This window comes from Anguilla rostrata, chromosome 10, assembly GCF_018555375.3.
Source record: "Anguilla rostrata isolate EN2019 chromosome 10, ASM1855537v3, whole genome shotgun sequence".
In the NCBI taxonomy this organism is placed as follows: domain Eukaryota; kingdom Metazoa; phylum Chordata; class Actinopteri; order Anguilliformes; family Anguillidae; genus Anguilla; species Anguilla rostrata.
In genome coordinates this window covers 38,558,266-38,582,315 of record NC_057942.1, presented here as the reverse complement: position 1 = coordinate 38,582,315, position 24,050 = coordinate 38,558,266, and the positions used below count along the sequence as shown (strand labels likewise).

The window sequence follows — 24,050 nt, the reverse complement described above, 5'->3', positions numbered from 1 at the left end:
TTCATTTGGTCACGTTTGAAATCACAGTCGTGGTCAGGCTCACAGTCTGAGGATGACACAAAGTCTGGAGGTGTGTCAGGTGCAGTCACAGTCACATGACACAGGTCAGGTCACAGTCACAAGCATTCTTCGCTGTTAGGAAGCATGTCACAGGTGCAGTCCCTGTGGCACCACAGTCACTTCACAGGGTCACGGCTGCAGTCACAGGGCGACCCCGCATTTGGTGGTACATCGCAGGCACAGTCAGTTCACGGTCAGACTTTTTTTTTAGGGGCGTCGCAGGCACAGTCACATCAAGGGTCACAGTCTCCTCGCAGTCACAGTCACATTTTACAGTTGTGTCGCAACTGTGGTCAGGTCAGGTCAGGTGGTGGTTGGGTCACAGTACGGTCGCGATCGCGGTCTCAGGACGACGCAGAGCTTGGAGGTGCATCGCAGGCACAGTCACGCCAAGGTCGGGTCACAGTCACGGTCACAATCGCGGTCTCAGGATGACGCAGAGCTTGGAGGTGCGCCTCCGGCACAGTCACGCCAAGGTCGGGTTAAGGTCAGGCCGCAGTAGCGGTCACAGGATGGCGCAGAGCTTGGAGGTGTGCCTCAGGCCGCGGTAGGCCCGGAGGCGGTCCTTCTTGGGGTCGGCGGCGGCCTGGGCGGCGACCACGGGCATGCTCTCCAGGGCCCGGCGCCGGTGCACGCGGTGCAGCAGGATGCGGTACACGCCCGTCACCGAGCTGCGGCAGTCCTTGCCCTGGTTGTTCCGGATGTGCTCGGCGGTGATGCCCAGCGCCTCCAGGGCGGCCCGCACCTCCGCCGCCTCCTCGTCCGGCTCCCCGGCCCCGGCCCCGGCCCCGGCCCCGCCCTCGGCCAGGTGGAGCGGGTCCAGCCGGAAGGGCTCCATGGCGCGGGGGAACTCCACGGGCAGCAGCCACTCGCACCCCATCATCTGCTCCACGGTGCAGCGGTCGGCGGGCAGCGGCTGCAGGATGCCGCGGATGAGCCGCTGGCACGGCTCGGGCACGAAGGGCGGCACGGCGTAGGCGCCGTCCAGGATGCAGCGCTTGAGCTTGGCCACGGTGTCGGCGCGGAAGGGCATGGTGCCCGTCACCATGAAGAAGAGCAGGATGCCCAGCGCCCAGGCGTCCACGTGTACGCCCACGTAGTGCTCGTCGCGGAAGAGCTCGGGCGCGGCGTACGGCGGCGAGCCGCAGAAGGTGTTGAGGGTCTCGTCGCGCCGGCTGACCGTGCTGAAGCCGAAGTCGCCCACCTTGACGCAGGTGCTGCAGGTGTACAGGACGTTCTCCGCCTTCAGGTCCCGGTGAACGATGTTGTTGTCGTGCTGGGCAGCGGGGAATGGCGCGTTAAAATCGCTCCGTTTTCACTCGCAATTTCCCATTTCCACAGCTTATAATTACAGACTGACAAATTCATTAGTAATATAGAGACAATCTTTGTAATGTCATTTTTTTTAGACAACAGACAAACAGCTGATATCACACTTAAAAAATCATGTACAGATTAAATAGAGATGATATCTCAAACTGAACTTTACGGTTTAGCATTAGAGTTCACCTAACGCTTTAACAAATATGTGATTAGAATGTTCTCAACTGAACATTCTAATGCTGATGTCACAATCACCGCCGGCAACCGAAAGTAATGAGAGAGGCTGCTGACCATGTGCTTGACGGCCGACAGGATCTGGGAGAAGACGATCTTGCTGTCGATGTCGGACAGCTTCCCCTCGGTGCTGATGCGGGTGTAGAGCTCCCCGCCCCCGGCGTACTCCATCACCAGGTGGAGGCGCGACAGGGTCTCCACCACCTCGTACAGCCGGATCACGTTGGGGTGGTGCAGGCGCTCCATGCTGGAGATCTCGCGGGACAGCAGCCGCTGGGTTTTCTGGTCCAGCTTGGTCTTGTCCAGGATCTTTATGGCCACCTTGTCTGAGGCAAGAGAGACGAGCAAACAGACGCAAACCCGGGGGTTAAACCAAGCGGGTGAGGATCGGCTGCAGTGCTGCCACCTGGTGGTTAAAAAGTAACACGGCAGGACGATTCCAGGCCTTGAGAAATTGGTCCACCTTGGAAGGAGACAGCAGGCCCTTTCTCAATGGCTGGGCTTAAGAGGCCGACAATACAGTCAGGTGGGTAGGGAACCCAGCCGGCAACCACGAGGTTACCTGTTTGCGTCCGACTCGCCACACCGCTATAGCCCTGAGCTAGTCCCTAAAGCTGAACAGCCCCGACCAAGTCCCTGGATGTACACTTACATAATGCAGTATGTGAAAAAAACAAAAGTATAGCTGGACACACCTCCCTGGACCTGTAAGCTGATAATAATGATGATAATTACGGCAGAGAGGTGTTGTTCTCCAGCTCCTGGTTGTTTACCGCACGGCGGTCTCTCTGGGACCCCAGCTGCCACGCCCGGGGGGGTTTCAGGTGTAAATTAGACGCTAATTGCCAGGTAAGATATGCCAACCGCGGTCCCTGGGCAATCGTGGGCCGACGAGCCCAGGAGTAATTAGGCTTGATTAAAAAAGGAAACACCTCCGGCGTCCCTCGCTCGCCCCTCCGACACGACCGGCGTCCCGCAACATCCTTCGGGGTAAAAATGTTTTTTTTTGGGGGGGGTGGGGGGGGGTTTGGAATCCCCCTTTACATGATCTTACAGTTAGAAGAACCACTAACTGGGAGAAGAGAATCTCTGGGTAATGAATGCAACATATGATAAAAATAGTTTGTTTTGAACCGGTGGAAGTGCCTTAACCTGTTAACTGCATGCTAACGTTAGAATATATCCAACAGCCTAACGGATGCGTTTTAAACTCCTGGGGCATGTGTATCCTTCAATTACTCTACTATGAGCTTTTTTACCTCCTTGACTTTCAAGGACGGCAGAATAATAATAATAATAATAATAATAATAATAATAATAACCTGTAGCACATTTTGGCTTTCCTTTGCCATTGACACCATTTCTCTGAGACAGCAGGAATCTTGCTCTCTCAGCTGACACACGAAGCCACAAATCAATCAATCCCCCCCCCAACTCCCCCCCCAAAGGGCGGTCCCATGGGTCACCCCCATCCCAGTCATCAGAAAAAGGGTCTGTTTCTGAATCTCATGCCAGAGTCTGTCCCTAATTATATAATTAACGCAGTAATTTAGCCGATCTGACATTTTTAAGCAGCATTTCTTGATGAGCCCAGGAATTACAGCAGAAAGACAGCTTGTGCATCTTGTCTTCTTATGTCCTGAAACTTCGTACTGTGAGCTAAACCAGCATTGATGTTCACAGCTAATTAATTCAGCCGGGGTAATCAGTCATTACAAAAACCTAGACACCCTGATACTCAGACAGTCACATAGCAGAGACAGTATAGTGATCGAGGAAGATTCAGTAACTGTGCCGGTCTCTTCCTGTCGCTGATAGAAACAGTGGGAAATTGTACAAACACAGAGGCATCCTCCATGATCAAGCACATCACACTCTGCACCCACTGAAGCTCATCGAATAAAACTTTTGTTAATCGGTAAAAGAATTAATTCAGATTTTAAAATTCAGATCAATTAAATCATGTTTGACAATGGCACTGTGTAAAGTACATAGTGAGCAAAATAACCACACTGTTTTCCTTACTTTGATAGGAGTAAACATATTTCCAGAAACCTGATAATAGATAGAAGTGTCAAGTAATTAAGTAATTGAACAAAATAATTGGGAAACCGTGTTTTGTTTTTTTTAACACCATCCCTAAAGCACTAATTAAAAACGCATGACTAAAGCCCCAGATCTGTTTGGCGGCACGGTTGGGGGCGGGGCGGGGCGGGACGGGGCCCCACAGCCCACCTCTGGTGAGGGCGTGGATGCCCAGCTTGACGTGGGAGAAGTTCCCGCAGCCGATCTCGCCGCGGATCTTGTAGAAGCCGATTCGGCGGCCGACGGTCAGCTCGCGCACCACCTTCTCGTCCTGGCACATGTCCAGGTTCAGCCTCTCCAGCGGGCTCAGCCGCCGGCGCGGGGCCCCGCCCTCCTCCTCGTCCGTGGCCACGTCCAGGCTGTCCTGCCGGCTCCAGCGGGCGTAGCGTCGGTTCCCCGGGGCCTCGCAGCCCAGGGAGGGGCCCACGCTCTGCAGGGAGGGGCCCAGGTTGTGGCCCCCAGCGGGGGGTCCCGGGTCGTCCAGGGCGGGGTCCCCATTTGGACACACTGCTGTCATCTTGCTGTAGGGTGCAGGGGGGTTAGCTCACGCCAGGGTCCCCGTGTGTTACTGGAGACCTGGAAAAAAAACACACACACACACACACACACACACACACATGCACACACACACACACACACGCACACATGCACACATATACACACACACACACACACACATGCACACACACAAACACACACACGCACACATACACGTGTACACACACACATGTATACACACACACACACACATGCACACACAAACACACACACACACATCGCACACATACAGTCAGAAATGGGTGAGGTCAGCAGTAAGGTTTTTTCCAGTATGTGCTCTAATCTCATTCAGCACAATAGTATGAGCCTTTCAGAAACGCCTCCATTTAAAGAATAGCCAAATCACCCAGTGCGCCAGCATATTTTCTGTGAAATTCAGCAACAAAAAAATACAGCATTCCAAATGTTATAACATGTTTCTAACATGGTTCAATATGTTCCAGCACTGCTGTAAAACTTGCAGTTTGGCAGAATAAATTGAATAAATAATAAAAATAAATTAATTGAAAATAAAACCGCACAGGCTGTCCAGAAAGCCAGTTACACGCACCTAAGCACTCAAATTTAGCAGTGCTACACAGTAAAACGTTCAGTGTTAAAATAAACTCTTACAAAGTACTGTACATATGGTCCCTGTTGGACTCTGTTAGAGTTGAATTAACACTGGGCATTTTACTGTGCGTTGGTTTTCATGCTTCCCCTAAGATCTGAGACACCAGGTGAGAGGGGAGGGATCTCTGACCAATTCCGTGGTCTCTACTCAATCAGTTAATTATGAGGTAGGGAAAGAGAACCAGGTGTGCTGCTGGAGTCCCTGGAGGAGAGGAAGGGTGCGGGGCTGAATCGGGGGGGGACCTCACCTGCATGCGTCTGTGCCATGCGGGACGCAGGCTCTCCGTCCGTCCGTTTCGGCTCCAGAGACGTCCCCCCGGTCCGCATCTCAGGCTCCGAACGAGGACCTCCGTCACTCAGGGGGGAGGAGAACGGGTGGGGCGGGGGGGGTCCACGGTTCCCGGTGGTCCCTGTACCCCCGCTGAAGGAAAGCGGAGGGAAAGCAGCCCTGAGAGGGCAGTCCGACTCACCCCAGAGGAGTGGCTAACGCGTCCCTGGCACCGGATCCTTCCCTCCAGAGTTTAGCGGGGAAGACGCCGACCTGGACCGGCCAGTTCTCTGCACACTCCTCTACTATCTCTCTCTTTCTCACTTGCTCTCCTTATCACTCTCTCGTTCTTTCTGTCTCTCACTCGCTCTTGCTCGCTCTCTCTGGGTCCTCCCCTCACTCCAAGTCGAATCTGTAGCCAGAGCCCCTCACCAGGACAGCTGCACCCCCCCCCCCCACTTAGCCTATCTGTTCCAGTGGCAGACCTGACTGACAGAAACAAGAGATGCTCTCTCTTCTGTCCTTCTCTCACTCTTCCTTCTACTCTCTGCCTCTCTATCTCTCTCTCTTCTCCTCTCGGTCGTACTCTATCTTTCTCTTCTCTCCTTCTCTGGCTCCTCCCCCACTCTCTCTCTCTTCTCTGCTTCTCTCAGGCTCAGTCTGTGTCTCTCCCTCGCTCTCTTTTGCTCTCTCTTTCTCTCTCCTCCCTCTCTCTTTGGACTGCCCTGCTGCAGAGATTAGCGCATGCAGTCGCTAGCTGTCTTAATCCATAATTTAATCCTAATTTATTTACGGCTCTTAAACCCTTGAGCTGGAAGAATGTCCGCGTTTCTTACCTGAAAGAGAGGACGCACAAAAACAAGAGGAGAACGGAGAGGTGAGGTCACGGTCTGGCCATGCGTACCAGAAATATATTGAGGCCAGAGCGGGTGTGGCTTCTCCCTTCCCCGCCCACCACCACACCTATCCAAACACACTGACCAAAGACATTTTCCCTCAGTGTGTGTGTGTGTGTGTGTGTGTGTGTGTTTGAGTATGTGCTTGTGTGTGTGTGTGTGTGTGTGTGTGTGTTTGAGTACGTGCTTGTGTGTGTGTGTCTGTGTGTGTGTTTGTGTGAGTGGGTCTGTGCGCGTGTGTAAATCAGGAGGTGATTAAGGTAAATTAACTCTTTTTGAGGAAACGTCCTAATGAAGAGCCTAGAGAGGAGGAAGAGGAAGACGATGAAGAAGACGCGGCCTCGGCCGTTTCCTGGAACGGTGCGTTCCGCCACGTCTGTGGCTGAGGAGGGATTTTCAGGTCACCGCGGCGACGTCAGAGTAGCCAGCGTCTTCCAGTGCGCGTCCACTCAAACGCATCCCTACCCACGCCCACAGCCCATGATAAACATCAATCACAGCGCATCACCACTAATCCCCGTCAAGGACCCGCACGGAAAACCGTGACCTCACACTGAACCCGAGGTACGCCCGTTCAAGGGACATCACGCCGGGTGATGCAGCCTGTGGATCGGACGCACCCTCTCCATCCGTGTCCTGCACAGTGGACTCACGGTAGTCAGAACTGCCCTCAGATTTAAAAAATAATAATTTTCTAATGACAGAAAAGGCGGGGAAAACAAAAGTGCTACAGAATAACGCCAGTAAGTGAAATTATTCCAGTTTTGCCACAATGACAACAAGACCATATTAACTCAGAGACGTAAAGATATGAAATAAAATGAGATCACATGTAGATGACACATGAACACGTGTAATTGAAGCTCCAGACTGCCAGGATTTTCCTTACATGGAGAACTCGTAGGCATTGTGGACGGGACTGTCACACGCAGGGAGGTAGCCAAATTAACCCTGGTCCAGCAACAAAGACCCAGACTACAATCCCAATCTCAGTCTAACCAAGTATGCACTTCCCAGTATGCACAGGAAACAGTCATACTAGCCAGGGATTTATTTGAATGAGAATTTTAAAACCTCAGAGAGAGAGAGGAAGAGCAGGAGAGCTGGGGAAGAGAGATAGATAGAGAGAGACATATGTGCGATACACATTATCATTAAACAGACACTAGAGTCATCTGTAATCAGGGTCTGCAGGCTCTAGGATCATAACAGAACGCACCGCGGCTCAAATTGTTCCTGCTCAAATTGCCTTGTGATAAAGAAAGGGCATGCCCTCATCAGCTATGCTGTGACAGGTACACCCAGGCGTGTCAGGGGACGACGGTTGTCAAGGACCCGTGACAACTGGGATTCTTAAACAACCCCGACTCTCCCGGCAGCAGCATAAACACACCGGAGACATGCTGGGGGAGAGAGACGCGGTGTGTGTGTGTGTGTACGCGCCTGTGCGTGTGTGTGTGTGTGTGTGTGTGCGTGCGTGTGTGTATGTGTGCGCGTGCGGGGTGTGTGTGGTGTAACATCCTTATTCACTTCCTTGCTCACACATACACATATACATACATACGTAGGATTATAGATACACATATGCATAAATATGCATACACATAAATCTTTAGCCCTGTCTTAGTCCATATCTCTTTACCTCTCCCTCTCCTCATCATAACTTTCATCTCATCGGGTCATTTTTCCTTTCCCTCTCTCGCCTCCCTTTCTTTCTCTCCCCCTCTGTCTGTCCCCTCTCTGGCTGGCCGGGGGATATCAAAGGCCCCTGATCCTCATAAATACTCCATTTCTCTGGCCTTCAAACGCCATGGACGGAGATGAATGCTCTCCCATTGATCTCCGGGGCTGAAAAGACTCATCAGGAGAGGAAGAGGGTACAGGTTCACAACACAAAAGCAGGTTCACACCATGAAACAGGTCCACACCACAAAAGCAGGTTCACACCACGAAACAGGTTCACAACACAAAAGCAGGTTCACACCACAAAAGCAGGTTCACACCACGAAACAGGTTGATGTTCTCTCCTACTGGCCCGGAACGACCATCGGTGCAGAATGGTGGCAGTCGGCTTTCCACTTTTAGGGCCGAATAGAACACCGAAAACCTCGAAAGACCCTGAGAAGAAGGGTTCAGTAAATCACCCTGCACCCCCCCCCCCCCACCCCCACCCCCAACCCCCCCCCCCCCTTCCGCCCGCTGCCTTGGCGATTCGCCCGGTTGCCCCGGCGACGTGCTAAGTGTGCTTGTGCGGGCTCGCAGCGGCCGGGGAACGGGACAGTAACCAGCCGGCGGAAAGTTAAGAGCGCGTTCTCCGCCCCCCCCCCCCCCCATGCGCCGCGGCGCGCCGTCCCAGAACACTAGCGACGAGCTACGATTGGCCGGCGGCACGTCGTACCGTAAACAAAACCGCCGTGACGTTTTTAGAGAAAGTTTTTAACCTGAGAAAGTTCATTCATGCAGGGCTTGAGCTCACAAAGATTCGGTTTGTTATGTTGTCAAGGGTAGGTATAACGTACATTATAAGTACAAATTATGTTGTGTGTATGTTTTATTTTTTCTTCTACATGTTTTTTTTTTACGTAATATTTCAGTATTGAGTCACAGTGCATAGTCCTTTTTCTTGAGCCAATATTCCAAAGACAACTTTCCATTTATAGATCTTTGCCAATAAAGTTTTTTGAACTGATCTGAGCTGAACTGAAGTTGTGGAGAGGAGTTCAGAAGAGGTCAACTGCAGAGAGGGGCGGGGTTTAAGACAGTCAGGCGGCCATATTGGCTCAACGTTATTGCGGTTTCCCCTTGGCAGTGGGGCAGGGAATTTCCAAGGGGGACGGGCAAGCTCAGGAACAACTCCACACTTCCGTTCCAGAGGAAAACTGGAAACGTGTGCAAGCCCTCCTGAGAAAAGCACAGAAACTACACAGACGTGGGCCACTAACAGACTGGAAACCCCGGGGGGGGGTAGTCGGGGTAACGAGGTGAAATGAGGGTGAGGTGAACGCACTTCCTCCTGTTCTCTCCTCCCGCACCTGCAAGCCAACAACACAACGTGCCGCGTTCAGGAAAAACTGCTTCTCACATCTATCTGCAGTGTGCCCTACCAGCTCAATGAGAGAGATGGAGAGAGAGGGAGGGAGGAAGGGAGGGGGAGCAAGGCTTCCCTTTTCATTGCACAACAAGAGAAAGAGAGAGAGAGAGAGACCCAGGAAGGGAAAAAAAAACTTTCTTTTCAGATGTACACACACACACACACACACACATAGCCGTGGGTACACAAAGCTTCTCTGTGTGTCCTAATTGAGATGTGCCATCCAGGGAGAATAAGGATCCAGGACTGAAAGGAAAACAACAAGAATGGAGTGTGAGGGCTGGAGAGGTGGAGCGGAGGAGAGCTGGAGGGGTGGAGGAGTGGAGAGGTAGAAAGGTGGAGGGGTGGAGGAGCCATGGGACTGTTCACTGGGGAATCCTGGAGGCAGGGAGGCCTTTAAACCCCCATCACTGTACAAACACCCCCCTCCAAATACACAACGCCGCATCCTGCCTGACCCTCTACACATCCAACCGCTTCTAACTGCCATGCCTGGGCTTCAGCAGAACTGCTGCAGGACAACGATTAGTCATGTGACTGTGTCATGTGACTGACCCAGCCAGTAACCAACTTTCCCCAACATGTACAGCACTATACTGGCACTGTGTACACACCTGAGGTTACACCATTACACAGGTACTGTATATTCACCTGGGGCTACAGTACTAGACATAGGTATACTGTACATACCTCAGGCTATAGCACTATACACAGGCACTGTAAACCCATTTTACTGGGACTACTGAGTGTATATGCACCTGAGGCTATGGCACTGTATATGTATATATGCACTCAGGGCCAGTGTTGTGCAGGTATATAAGCTCAGGGCTGAATTACTCTACACACACGCACACACACACACACTCACACAGCATTCAGGTGTGTGTGTATATATAGATATATATATATATATATATACTCAGGACTAATATTACACATGTATATACACTCAGGGAGAATGGTGAGGTATACAAAGAAAAGAGCTCCAGGTCATTTATTACATGATCTATTAAACTCTATGACCTTACTTGCCCTGAGTATCACATCTGGTTACTGTATCGTAATACATACTTCGCTGCGATAACACTGTCACTTGGAAATCTGAACCCTGGCGCGCGCACCGGGCGCTAATGGCGCTGTAAGTCGACCCCACATAAGCACTTTTACTCAGCTAATAAATAAATCAGAAACGTCATTTCGCCGCCACGAACCAGCTGCGGGCGGTGGCAACGACAGCGGCTTTAAGCTCTAAAGCGTGCGGCGCGCGATCACCCTGAAAACCTATAGCGCGTGGCTTTTAACTGTTACTGTCCCCTTTTCCCCAAAATGCGCACAACGACAGCGTCGGGTTTTTAACGAACTTAGCGAGAGGACGCAACCCCGTGCTCGGTTACACCCATATAAACGGTGATGGAATGGTGGGCCTGACGACATTAACTATATGGCTAAGCAAAGCACGACCGCGACCCAGCAAAGTCGCAATGCTACCTCATAATAAATTTTAAACATATATTTTTAAGTATCATTCATTTAGCACAGTAAAAGGCACTGCATCAATTGAACTCAAACACAGTTTCCAGTATAGACAGTTTAGAGTCCAAGAGTGATACAATGTCCATTATTACATAACTTTTAACACTAAACACTCAACATTTACAGGGTATAACTGGACATCTGATGGTCTATAAAAAGTCAAATTCAAAATACTGGGAATGGGAATTTAATATTTTTTAATATGTAATTATTGATAATATTGTACAGGCCATGGTGCAGCATTGCTGCTGATCTTGGGACAGACCCCCCCCACCCACCCCCCTTCTGGACCTATATGCACTCAGGTTCCGTTGTGCTCCATTAATTCACATTGGCCTTCAAAAGAACAAAAACAGGGTGGCAGCGAAGACTCTGGGGACGGGGAGGGGGGGGGGGTGAATATTCATAGTGAATATTCTGTCCTCATCTTTCATGAAGCGATCACAAAAAAGTGATTTCCGCTCCATTGTAGAGCATTAATCTATTCCATCGCTTCAAAGAGCCTTTGGTCTCACGAGCAGAACCACAGTCGGAATGTTTTCTGGTTGTTGTAGTTTTTTTTATTTATTTTTAGGTCCATCTAATGAGCCCATCAAAGGCCTGAAAAAACACTGGGATATGGACTGTTTCTTGCTTCCCCTGTTACTGACGCACAGCACAATCCCATGTTTTGTGGAAGCACCCAATACTATCAATTCAATTCAATTAAATTTTATTGGTATAGTGTGTTTTTTTTTTGGTTTTTTTGTTTTTTACAGAGATAATGTCACAAAGATTGTTTACAGTAGAAATAGAAGAGAAAATTAGGCAAAAACCAGGCCTGAACCCCCCCCCCCCACCCACAAAAAAGCGGGCAACTATAGAGGATGAGCCCATCCTCGGCTGGCTGGCTGGCTGGCTGGCTGCCCCAGTGTAAATAATCATCCAAAAATCACATTCTGTTCCACAAAGCAGGCACCAGTTCCCATTCGCACCACACAATTGCGCTACTTTCCCCCATCTTCCATTCCGTCCGGAACATCAAACAGGTGACACTCATTAAAATGTGTGGAAAATGGCCGTTCAAACTGCTTCCTCATCAGGCCATCAGACACAACGACTCCAGCGCACGCGAGTCTGCCCAGCGGCTGCGGCCCGTTGAAATGGCCGATTTCGGTTTTCCGTTTTTCGGGTGGGTGATGGCAGCCATTTCCAAACTTGGGATTCAGAGAAAGCCACGACTTCCACCGCAACGCCAAAAAGGAATGCGGGCTGCACCGGTAGAGACAGGACTGAGATGGGGGTAGGGGGGGGTAGGGGGGTAGGATCATGTCCCTAATTTTCCAATTCTGAAATGGACTTGGAGTGAGGAGATGTTTCATGTACCGAACTCTGCCTATTCTGTCGAGCCCAATGCCGTACTGCAAGAAAATGAAAGCCTATGCCTATCTGCCGTCAAACAAAACACACCTGTATTCAGGACACACCTGGTCACTAAGACACACAGCCGTGTGCTGGGCACACCTGTACATGGATAGACACAAATGCTTTTCGAGAACACTCCATTCAGGAGGGGTGAATCCGAGCAGAGAAAAACAAAGGTCAATTTTACTAATTGCTTCAAGATGCTCCTTTTTAAAGTGCGTCACAAAATTTGTTAATCCCCTAAACTGCAACAGTGGGAGGTTGGAGAAGTGCCTTACCCTAGAATGTGCAAAGTAAATCAATAACTTACATAACCGTCTACTCTTGGGGTTTAGGGTTTTAAGGCAAGGAAAGACCCCGGATTCAGTTAAAAGCCCAACATGGCTCACTGTTCTCCTGTCCATAGGGTCGACAGCCAATCAGCTTAGATGTGTTTCCCCCTCACGGACAAGACGACACAATGTGATAACTGATCAAAATATGACAGGGTCTTCTACAAATATTATTATTTCTACAATATAATAATTTTTATATTTATGCTTATATTTCGAAATATGCGAAATGCTTTATCATAACATGTTGAATCTATGAGCAAATAATCTATACTGTGGAACCCCAACAGGGGAACCCCAACAGGGTTATGCATTTGTGCTGAGAACGGCCTCCGCATTGAACCTGCGATGAGCAGGTTTGAACTGAAACGAGGAAACAATGCATCTACTTGCCACTTACTGTAGCGCGACACACCACAGGCGCTCGTTAATAAGGAAATCATATTCCACATTCTCAAAGAGCACAGAGCTCACTTAACATCTGTACAAGTCCACTAAAGCACAACGATTATCTTGCAAAATTCTCATAGGGAACGCAAATTTGCGTTCGCCTCCAAGTTCAGAAATTGGCATCACATTCGCAATGTATTTCCTTTTGTAAAATCATCTTTTTTTTTTTTTTACACAGGAAGGTCGACAGGATAATATTTTGGATGTGTATGGGATGTATACTTTCAATAATGTGTGTGAGCAAAAAAGAGAAAATTCGTACGCGTGCGTTTTCACTTATGCATAAGGCAATTGCAACAAATACAACATCCGGAAAGTACGAAGAAAACAGAAGAAAACACCTGTAGATGAATTATGTATATAAATGTAAATACGAATGTATTATGCATGCAATTGCATATACATAAAGAAAAATCCAAGTACTGGATCCGTTGCGTTGAGGAGACTACCGTTTTACTGGAAACATGATCAAACATTATGGCCTACTTATTGTTTATTTAATACACATTATTTTTCACGTTTTTTCACATTTTTCTAAAATTCTAAGGAAAAATATATTTAACATTCGTTTTAGTACTGATATGTAGCCTAGTCCTGTGTATAAACCGACTAAGAAATATAAGATTTTGAAAAACAATACCAGAATTATTTGCCACCCCAGTACATATACATATTACAATACAATATATTCTATACTTATTCAACGGGGTTGATTGGAAAAAACTACAAAATGTGCATAAGCGTTTAAAAACAACAACTGCATGACCAACCACCATTCTACCGTATTTGTGATTGTTGCCCCTATGATAACGTTACTTCGGGCGACGAGATTAGCAAATATGTAAGATTAGCCAGATAGCCACGAGCTGCCCGCGTAATCATAAGGACGCAACGAGGCGCTCTTACCTTGCTGAAATGCTCGCACGCGAGGCACGGACCTTCAGGAAGGGGATTCAAGGCACACGACAATCTTCATTTTCTTCCGTCCCCTGTTGTGAATGAATTTCTATGTCTCCTCCGCTTCTAGGCAACCTCCAGCTCACAATTGTGTTAGATGATGCACGCGAGCATGCTATCTAATGACTCGCAGACTCCATGAACGACAGTCCTGTTAACTTATCAGGAACTGAAGTGGGCTGGGCTTGATCACAATTTCAGCCAATGGGAATCTGGGGCCCTTTTCCATTGAATGCTTGTCCGCTCTTCTTCCTTAGGCGCTTTAAAGTGACTCGTTGCATTTTATTTTTTCTTAGGTTACATATGAGGTCACCATGTTCGCCTAGAGAAACCAACCACCGCAATTTGTGCTATATTTACAAAGAATAGTTTGTTTCTACTATTGTCTGCGAAACGGCCCTATAGATCAGAAATACCCAGTCAATGTAAGATTATTTTTACGCACCCAGTGCTAGTCAAATAACAGAATCAGCTACTAGCGCAATGGTGCGGGAGCTATCCAGGGTGCTGGAGAGACCTGTAGGAAAAATAGGATCTCGGAAGCGAACTTGCGATGTACGCGATTACAGTGACAGGCAGAATGTAGGTTGAATAGTTGTCAACACGAAGAAGAAGTGCCAGTCAAGACATTTTCCCTAGAGTTACTCTCATTAATCAGAGGACGATAAAAAGGTTTCGTCACCTTTATACAGTATATTTCCATGCTAAGCAATATTTGTTTATCCTCGCCAGGAATCACAACCATAATTTAATTCCCGTTCAAACATGTACTTTCGGAGTCCAAGCTACGGGCAACCCTCGGCTGCCCGATCCACAACAGCTAAGGATAGGGCAGTGTCTAAGTGGGCACTTGAAGTTATTCTTGGAAAGGGCAGACTCTTGAAGCGGATTAGGGTTCAATTATTTTAAGTCGGAAAGATTTTTCCATCTTGCTGACGGAAATAGGCAGCAGATTTAATTGAACTGCACACCAAATGCAGGGGAAAAAAACGAAACAAAAAAAACAATGCCCTCGCATATCCGTTAGCATTTAAATGTTACTAGCAGCTAACGGCTTTTCAGAATGCCATGGGACGATATGGTCCTGACAGCACCGAATAAGGGTTGGGCTCGTCAGCGACTTGGCACAAATACGCAGTAAACGCGTACTAAAAATGTTCCAATACCGAGACGAGTCGCTTTGCTTGTCTATAGCCAGGTAATACATTCTGGATTGAGTTCGATGTAATCGCGGGTACCAGAGAGCAGATGGGGAAATCTGATCCTCTTAAGAGAAAAGTGTGAAGCGGACTTTTAAATAAAGCAAAAAGAAAGGGCGTTGAACTAAGGGGATAATCTAAATTAGTGAGTCTCAATCTCCCCAGACCACGACCCATTCAATCAGTGTACAAACTTTCTGTGACCCACCAGTTACAAAAAAGTCACCAATCCCATAAATGCCGAATTAAAGACTTTAAATAATTGTACTGCGCATCAAAACGGTGTGTACTGTCCTTAGTGCCATGTCCGTCAGGCAAATAACGTAAAACTCAAAAAGTTTCTGAAGGAAATGCGTCGTTATACTAAAACAAATACAAGCAATGCGCAATCAACACACGCCTGCGCGCACACGCACACACGTCAGCCTTGGTAGCCTTCTCTTCTAAAAGCTTTACCAGGCAAAAAATAATAATTACTGGACCACAGTTGGCAAAAATCTATACTGATTTCGAAATTTTTATTGTTCTGTACAAAACTGAAGAATTCATGTAACAATTCAATGATGCACCACGACCTCTGTGGAAAATAAAAACAACAAGGGAAGGAAGTATTTAAATATTAGGAAGTGCTCTTGTTTCTGCTCTGATGATTGCGAAGTATTTGTTGTGACAATGGAACGGACAATGTCAGGCGGCGACCAACAGAGAGCGTCGGTGAATCGGGAAGGGGGTGTGTGTCCGTTCGCGTTCTTTTGCATTTGAATTTTATTTGCAAGTCTCTCAATCGGACATCCAACAGGATGGCAAGCTAGCAGGTTCAGAAAAAGCGTACCGAAACAAAAAAAAAAAAATTAAATAAAACTATACAATAAACAATGCTTCTACACTTTTTTTAAAACTAAAGATTTCTACAAAAATGAAAGAAAAAAAAAACAAAACAGAAACATGGTTTTTTTATTTCAAAAGCTGAGGGTATTAGCGGCTTTGCACTTCTGCGTATGGTATCCAGACTCCGAGCTGCAGTGATTTCACACCCAAGCCTTGCTGAGGGGCTTCTGAGGACAAAGGTTCGAGCTCCCAGCGAAATGAAGACTGGAGATCCCGTCCCGTCCAGAAAATCCGGCACAGTAACAAGCCTCCCCCCCCCCCCCCTTCACAAAACGTTGGCAGCAAAATCAGCCCATGCACCGCAATCTTTTGCTGAAAAGTACTGTTAGCCTTTAAAAAGATAAACAGGGGAGCGTTGATGGGTGTATTTGGTCAGTAAAGCTGTTTAAAATCTGCAACTGCGTGGGGGGGGCGGAGCAACAGGGAGATGGACACGCAGTTTTATTTTTCTTCTCCATAAATAAAAATTCTGAAATGTGCGTTGCGGAAAACCTCTTGTCTGCACGACAGTGTCCCGGGACAGGAGGGGAGGAACCCTCATACCTCCACCCCCTCCTGCACCACGCCCTCCTCCACCTGGACCTCCACCTGCTCCTGCTCCAGGTGAACCTCGGAGTCCGGCACCTCGGCGACAGCGTCCCCGCCCGTCACCTGCTCCACCCTGATCTCCAGTCGCGCCACTCCTTCAGTCCCCGCCCCCTGGGAGAAGTCCAGCCCCTCCGCCTCCTCCTCCTCCTTACCCTCAGGGCGCCCCACCTCCACCTCCCCTCCCACCTGTACCACCACCGCCGTCTCCCCCTCCACCACCCCGACCACGTCCACCGCCTCCCCCTCCAGCGGGACGGGCTCCACGGTGACGTGCTCCACCCGGATGCCGTCCTGGAGCAGCTCCTCCTCCACCACCTCCTCCTCCTCCTCCTCCTCCTCCTCGTCGGGGGCGGGGCCGGGGGCGTGGTCGGCGGCGGGCTCGGCGGCCAGCAGGGCCTTGTCCTGGACGCCGTGCAGGTCCCTCAGGTGCGCGCGCAGGTCGCGCGGCTGCGTGAACCAGACGTCGCACAGCGTGCAGTGGTTGGGCTTCTCCCCCGTGTGGATCACCAGGTGGTCCTTAAACTGGTCCCAGCTGTTAAACACGCTGCTGCACACCTGGGGAGGGGGGGGGGGGGGAGAGAGAGAGAGAGAGACAGAGGGAAGGAGAGATAATTGATTAATATTTAGTATTATGGTTCAAAAACAATGAAAAGCTCCGCATTCTTTTGTTGAGCAGGCTCAGAACGAGACATTCCTGGTCCAGAATTAAATCGTGACAGAACTGCAACAAAATTACATCATAACAGCTAAAGGCAGTGTGTCTTCAGACAAAGTTGTATAAAGGAGATGTGCAGGCATATGCAGGTGTTCCCTCCCCTCACACAGGTGTATGCAGGTGTACGCAGGTGTGCGCAGGTGTACACAGGTGTTCCCCTCACACAGGTGTACGCAGGTGTACGCAGGTGTGCGCAGGTGTGCGCAGGTGTAGTCGAGTGACCTGTGCGAGGTGTTCGCCCCGTTCTTGGCCATGCGCAGCGTTCTGGCAGGCGGCGCAGGTGTGCGCAGGTGTACGCAGGTGTGCGCAGGTGTGCGCAGGTGTGCGCAGGTGTACGCAGGTGTTGCCGTACCTGACACTCGTAGAGCTTCTTGCGGCCCTTCTTGGCCCCGCAGCCGTTCTGGCAGGCGGCCATGTGGCACTTGAGCGTGCTGTTCCTGGCGAAGCGCTCGTGGCAGTCCGGGCACTCGAACGGCTTCTCGCCTGCGGCACAGACACGCAGTCAGCACTGGAGCCGCCAGAGACCACACACGCACACACGCACGCAATCAGCACTGGAGCCGCCAGAGACCACACACGCACACACGCACGCAATCAGCACTGGAGCCGCCAGAGACACACACACACACACACACACACACACACACACACGCAATCAGCACGGTACTGGAGCCGCCAGAGACCACACGCGCACACAAACACGCAATCAGCACGGTACTGGAGCCGCCAGAGACCACACACGCACACACACACGCAATCAGCACGGTACTGGAGCCGCCAGAGACCACACACGCACACACGCACGCAATCAGCACTGGAGCCGCCAGAGAGAACACACACAACACACACACACACACACACACACGCAATCAGCACGGTACTGGAGCCGCCAGAGACCACACGCGCACACAAACACGCAATCAGCACGGTACTGGAGCCGCCAGAGACCACACACGCACACACGCACGCAATCAGCACGGCACTGGAGCCGCCAGAGACCACACACGCACACAAACACGCAATCAGCACTGGAGCCGCCAGAGACCACACACGCACACACACGCGCACGCGCACACACACACACACACGCACACACGCACGCAATCAGCACGGTACTGGAGCCGCCAGAGACCACACACGCACACAAACACGCAATCAGCACTGGAGCCGCCAGAGACCACACACGCACACACGCGCGCACGCGCACGCACACACACCACGCACACACGCACGCAATCAGCACGGTACTGGAGCCGCCAGAGACCACACACGCACACACGCACACACGCACGCAATCAGCACGGTACTGCAGCCGCCAGAGACCACACACGCACACACGCACGCAATCAGCACGGTACTGGAGCCGCCAGAGACACACACACACACGCACACACGCACGGAATCAGCACTACTGAGCCTATGGTACCACACCACAAAACACACACACCACACCACGCACGCACACGCACGCAACACACACACCATCACATGGATACACACACGCACACACCACCGGATGGATATACACACGTGCATGCATACACACACCCTCGCATGGATACACAAGCACACAGACACACACCCACACACAAACACACACGCACACACACACAAAACACGCACACACACACACATCCATGCCCCCCCACCCCCAGACCGCTTCTCACCCGTGTGCTTGCGCAGGTGCTCCTTGAAGTGGCCGAAGTGGTCGAACTGCTTGTCGCAGTACTCGCAGACGTGCAGCCTCTTCTGCGGCCGCTGGCGGCGCGCCTGCTCCTCGGCGTCGTAGTGGTAGCTGCTCAGGTGGTGCTTGAGCGCGCCCTCGCGCGCGTACGCCTTGTCGCAGTGGCGGCAGACGTAGGGCCGGTCGGCGGCGCCGGCCGCGTGCGAGCGCAGGTGCTGCTTCAGGTGGTAGAAGAGCTTGAAGGAGCGCTCGCACTTGTCGCAGCGGAACATGTTGTCCAGCTGCGAGATCTGCACCTCCACCACCTCGATGCTCTCCAGGGCCTTGGGCTCCGGCAGCAGCACTGTGCCGCCGCCGCCGCCGACCCCCGCCACCACCTCGGGCGCCCCCCTCTTCGCCGCCCGCAGCGCCGGCTCCCCCTGCTGGTACTTGCTGGTGATGTCGGCCAGCAGGGCCAGGGCTGAGTCGTCCGAGGAGTCCCCGCCCACGTGGGCGTTGCGGGCGGCCTCCACCACCTCCTCCAGCCCGCTCTCCTCCACCTCCATGGGGCCCTCGTCGATCTCCACCTCGATCTCCACGGGCTCCGTGTCGGCCGAGGGCAGGGTCTCCGTGATCACGTTGGACGTCTCGGCGATCTTCCGCTTCTTGGCCTTGCCCTTGGCCGGCCCGCTGTACACCGGGGACTTGCTGCTGGAATAAAAGTCACGCACGTCATTTTCTACTTCTATCACGCAAAAGTGAGACAAGGGCCACGCTACCGTAAAATACTTTTATATACCTTTCATTTGCCCAAACGTTTCAGGCACAAAACGCCCTTCTTCAGAGTTTTATGGTAGGGCAGCCCTTATCTGGCACGGGCCTTGTAGCATGGGTAGTATTAGCGTACCTGATGTTGAAGGCTTCAATAGCCTTGTAGCATGGGTACCACTAGCGTAACTGTTGTTGAGGTCTTCAATAGCCTTAAGCACAGCTATTAGCGTACCTGTTACTGAGGGCTTCAACAGCCCTGTAGCGCAGATAGCATTAGCGTACCTGTTACTGAGGGCTTCAATAGCCTTGTAGCACAGGTACCATTAGCATACCTGCTGCTGAAGCCTTCAAGAGCGTTGTAACGCAGATAGTATTAGCGACATGCTACCGTCAGCGTACCTGTTGTTGAGGGCCTTGATGGCCTCCTGCATCTGCAGGTACTCAGCGGCCTTCCACACGTCGCTAACCTCCTCCTGCCCGTTCACCGCCAGCCTGGCCGTGTAGGTGAACTCCATCAGGTGCCGAAACGCCAAGTTACTCACCCCTGCCGAGACACGCATCGGTAAGAGAGAGAGAACGCTCACCCCAAGGGCCTAATGTCCATTAAACTAAACAGACATGAGACTACATCAAGGTTTCAGGCTCTCTCATTAGCTCTAATATTTATATTCATTTTATAATTTTATTTATTTATATTTATTAATATAGAGCCAACACATTCTTACTTCAGCCTCCATATCAATAAATGTAGCTTTGCAGATGAAAAGTGTGGGTGAACTCAGTTTAAAAATCAGGTGTGATACCTTCAATCTCCACTAGGGGCTCCATCTTGAAATCCTGGAAGAACTTGTGAAAGAACTGACTGCAGGCTGCAAGGACGGCTTTATGGGCCCTGAACTGGTGACCTGTAGACCAGAACGCACACAACTGCACAGTTACAACATAGCACTGAGGACAGCTACAGGCCAAAAGAGTACCATCACAGCGGCAATGCTCTTGTAATTGTACACACACTGAATGGCTCACGTTTGCCGTTTTATACAGCTACATCCTATTCTGTGCCCATGCTGTTAATTTCTCACAGCTCTCAGGATAAACACTTTTGCACTACACCTTGTCTGCTAAATAAATAAATACTAGTTATAACGTCAGTAAAAAAAAGCCATTGTAAAATCAGAAAAGGTTAAGTTCAAAGCATAGCCACTCCATCTGCAACTAAACATACATGTTTATGTGGGCATTTAAATTGTGTCTTCACATATGTGCAGATCTCTGTTGCGATGTGTCATAAAGTTATGGAGATACCCATCCTGGAGTTTCCTCCTCAGTTCTACTACAACACACCCATCTGGTGGTCCGTTTAAGGTACTGCAAATTGACACTGTATTTACACTTCACGAAGAGCAATACATAATGTGGTACTTATTAAACGCAAACACTGTTGCATTGTGTTGAACAAGACCTAATTTCTTTGTTCTTTATTAGCTCCCTTACGGTTATGTAGCTCAAACATGTGACCAGCGGTGGAACCACTGGAGATACTGGTTTAGCGCTAGTCACACTCATTCAACACCATGGATTGTGATGTCTGCCTATTTCCCACGATTTAGGAAGAATGCACGAAGGAGAAGGTGAGGACAGATACACCGCATAAGAAAATAATAAAAACATGAAATGCATCAACAGCTTACAATGATTCAAAACTACCCCGGGAAGAAAGTCTGCACATGCGCCAACTGAAAGAATGTAGCTCTATGTGCAGTCTCAGGATAACAGTATGACATGGACTTTTCAAACATCGAGGCAACAACAAACTGGAGAGCATAATAACCTTAGTTCACTGAACATTTAAAAAAAAACACGCTGAAAAAAATCAGAACGTGTTTCCAGCCTCCAGGACCCAAACTCTCATCCAAGTTGCCACGACCCACACTGCAACAGTACATTTAAACCACACATGCGCACAAACGTACACATAGCGGCACAGTCACTATAAATAGCTGAGTGACGTACATCTCCACGGTAATAAATTCAGTCAAGTGACAGGAAAAGCGCGGGTCTCACCGTCCACGATGAGCGTGATGTCCGTAAACTGGTCCAGTTGTCTCTGCTCGTTCAGTTTGTCCAGCATGACCTTGTAGTGGGCCGGAAACTCACTCCCACAATCAATGACATCCTCATCGGACATGATTCAGCCCCTCCCCTTGAAAAAAAAAGCAAATAGTGATTATGACCATCCATTATTTGGATAGTAGCAGGTCACTATCATGCACTATGGATAATTTCTCCGTATCCTGTCTAACAAGGCCTTAAAATGTAGCAATGATACAGCTAAACTTAGCCATTTTAGTTTAATGCGACATAATGTAACATGTCAAATTCCAAGGAATATGACATTTTACGGAGTCCATTCTCGTGGACACCACCAAGAGCCATGCTTACCCTAAAAAAGCGGATCGTGCCTATATAAACTCGAGTACAATAAAGTCTCGAAATTAGGCAACGTTAGCGAATATATTGCACTGCATTTATTTAGAAGATGCTGTAAATATAATAGAAACGCAAATGCATATAGACAAGTAGTTAAAGTATTTGTTTATTGTAGCTAATAACCATCTAGCCTTTAAAGGTAAACTTTAGCTAGACAAATTTGTCAGGGTTTGGTATACTGCTAGACTGTTTACCACAGCTAACCTCATCGTACAACGTTGCATACTGTCTATGCAGGTACATTCTGCATCACAGGAAGCAAGTTAACGGATAAGCTAACTGCGAAGAATCAAGCCAACATATAAACCTGCGAGGGTAAAGGCAGCTAGGCACTGATGACTGCTAACCTAATGCAAGGGGAAATAAATATTTTTCCAGGCTATTTCAATTCCATTCAACAAATTTTGAAGTTCCACCCTCGTTAGACGACAAAGCACATTTCTGTTAAATATATTATACCATATTTAGCCAGACATCGTTTTATGCTCGTTCAAATAGCATCAGCGTGTAGAAACATGATTTAAAGGTTTTAGATACAGCACCAAAATGTATTTGCCCGCTATGCAAAGCATTTCAAGGGGTCCAATAGGAGCAATGAAAAGACCACGCCAATCACAGATATTATCCAACTGAACACTGTGAACAGCTGTCAACTGACAGACGTGACTGTAAAACGTCCAATCACACACCAGACAGCAGCATAAAGTATATCAAATGAGCCAATAACGCACTGGAGTCGCTCTGCAACAGCGCGCTAGCGCGGACTAGCAGCGGAAGGCCTTTCGCCAACCTTCACAACCGTAAAATTGTACAATTTGTAAAACAGTTGTTAGTAACGTGCATCCGGTAAAACAACAAAAATATTGCTATAAAGGCATTGTGACCGATTATGAAAGGAAGTAGAGTTGTTTACTGAAACGCAACGTGGATAATTTACCAACAGGCCTGTACGCGCTATCGCCATTTCTTGTTCGACCATCGCCATTACGTCATCAAACCGCGCATTAAAATCCACTTTTTTATCCGACATATTATTAAATAAACGAGTCTCGACTAAAAACAATTTGCTTAACACATCGATAAGCCCACCTCAAGCAAGGTTCCGCTGCTTTTTGCAGTTGTTTTTCAGTCTGACGCTCCCCCAGCTCTCCCTCTGCTGTTCTTCCCCCGTCTCTCAAAAAAGGGCGGTCGCTTTCTGTTTTGGCCTCGGTTTCCCAGCAGCCCCATGCGGTGGCAGCGACGCTGATTGGTAACGTTGCCGAGCAACTGAAACGGAACAAACCATAATTGCATCGTGCTCAATAGCAAATTTCGTTGACCAAGTGATGACATTTATTAGCGAAGATTTGAAAACATGTTCAAAAACCAAATAATGCTATAATTTTAGGGTAATATGCGCATATGGTTCAATACTACAAAACAATTACGTATAGCTAAACGTTGGTGCCACTTTTATTGTGAAATTTATCGCTCTCGTCACTTTGGGCAATCCCGGAACTGACTTTCTGCGGCTAGCTTCACACTCTTGTGCGCAGCAGCTAGCTGTGTAGCTAACAGTTAACTAACTAGTGAAAAACGTATGAAAATAGGTAACCGATGAACAGACAATGGAGCCGTTACAAAACTTTGTCTGAAATTCTGTACCATTTTCTTTGTCCGTGGTGACTTGCAGGCATGGAGGTAAAATAATGCGAGCAAGTGAGAAGGGCTGAGAAAACGGTTATGAGGGTTTGAATAGCTGTAGTCTTCTAGCCTAGCTATCCTTGTTCATTTATGGCGCTCCTAGGTAGCAAGCTAATGTTAGAGTTGCTGTGTCTGTTTTGTTTACCAAGGCTACTACGTGTGAGCTGGCTGATGCAACGGCCGTAAATGAACTGTTGACATGTTTATAGTTTACACTTTACACATGACTTGATTTACACGGGATCCGTCA

General features: G+C 49.3%; 2 protein-coding genes across 7 annotated transcripts; both read right to left on the bottom strand.

The window, feature by feature from the left end:
- Positions 1 to 425: 425 nt before the first annotated feature.
- On the bottom strand, positions 426 to 13,952 carry nim1ka (NIM1 serine/threonine protein kinase a). 3 transcript variants are annotated; one of them, XM_064296956.1, is made up of 5 exons: positions 13,753 to 13,952; positions 5,121 to 5,976; positions 3,853 to 4,278; positions 1,675 to 1,943; positions 426 to 1,336 (listed from the first exon to the last, which is right to left on the bottom strand). In XM_064296956.1, exons 3-5 carry the CDS (start codon positions 4,217 to 4,219, stop codon positions 566 to 568), a joined length of 1,407 nt encoding a protein of 468 aa, XP_064153026.1. In that variant the 5' UTR covers positions 4,220 to 4,278; positions 5,121 to 5,976; positions 13,753 to 13,952; the 3' UTR covers positions 426 to 565. The 3 variants fall into 3 exon arrangements, with proteins under 3 accessions (XP_064153026.1, XP_064153025.1, XP_064153028.1); XM_064296955.1 differs by having other exon boundaries at positions 5,121 to 5,293; XM_064296958.1 differs by having other exon boundaries at positions 3,853 to 4,270; positions 5,121 to 5,293.
- A 1,549-nt stretch (positions 13,953 to 15,501) lies between these two features.
- Positions 15,502 to 23,364, bottom strand: znf131 (zinc finger protein 131). Of its 4 annotated transcripts, none has more exons than XM_064296951.1 (7): positions 23,207 to 23,364; positions 21,692 to 21,830; positions 20,431 to 20,532; positions 20,027 to 20,171; positions 18,861 to 19,567; positions 17,546 to 17,676; positions 15,502 to 17,033 (listed from the first exon to the last, which is right to left on the bottom strand). In XM_064296951.1, exons 2-7 carry the CDS (start codon positions 21,813 to 21,815, stop codon positions 16,428 to 16,430), a joined length of 1,815 nt encoding a protein of 604 aa, XP_064153021.1. In that variant the 5' UTR covers positions 21,816 to 21,830; positions 23,207 to 23,364; the 3' UTR covers positions 15,502 to 16,427. The 4 variants fall into 4 exon arrangements, with proteins under 4 accessions (XP_064153021.1, XP_064153024.1, XP_064153023.1 ...); XM_064296954.1 differs by having other exon boundaries at positions 18,861 to 19,564; XM_064296953.1 differs by lacking the exon at positions 23,207 to 23,364 and adding an exon at positions 23,055 to 23,184.
- Positions 23,365 to 24,050: the final 686 nt, after the last annotated feature.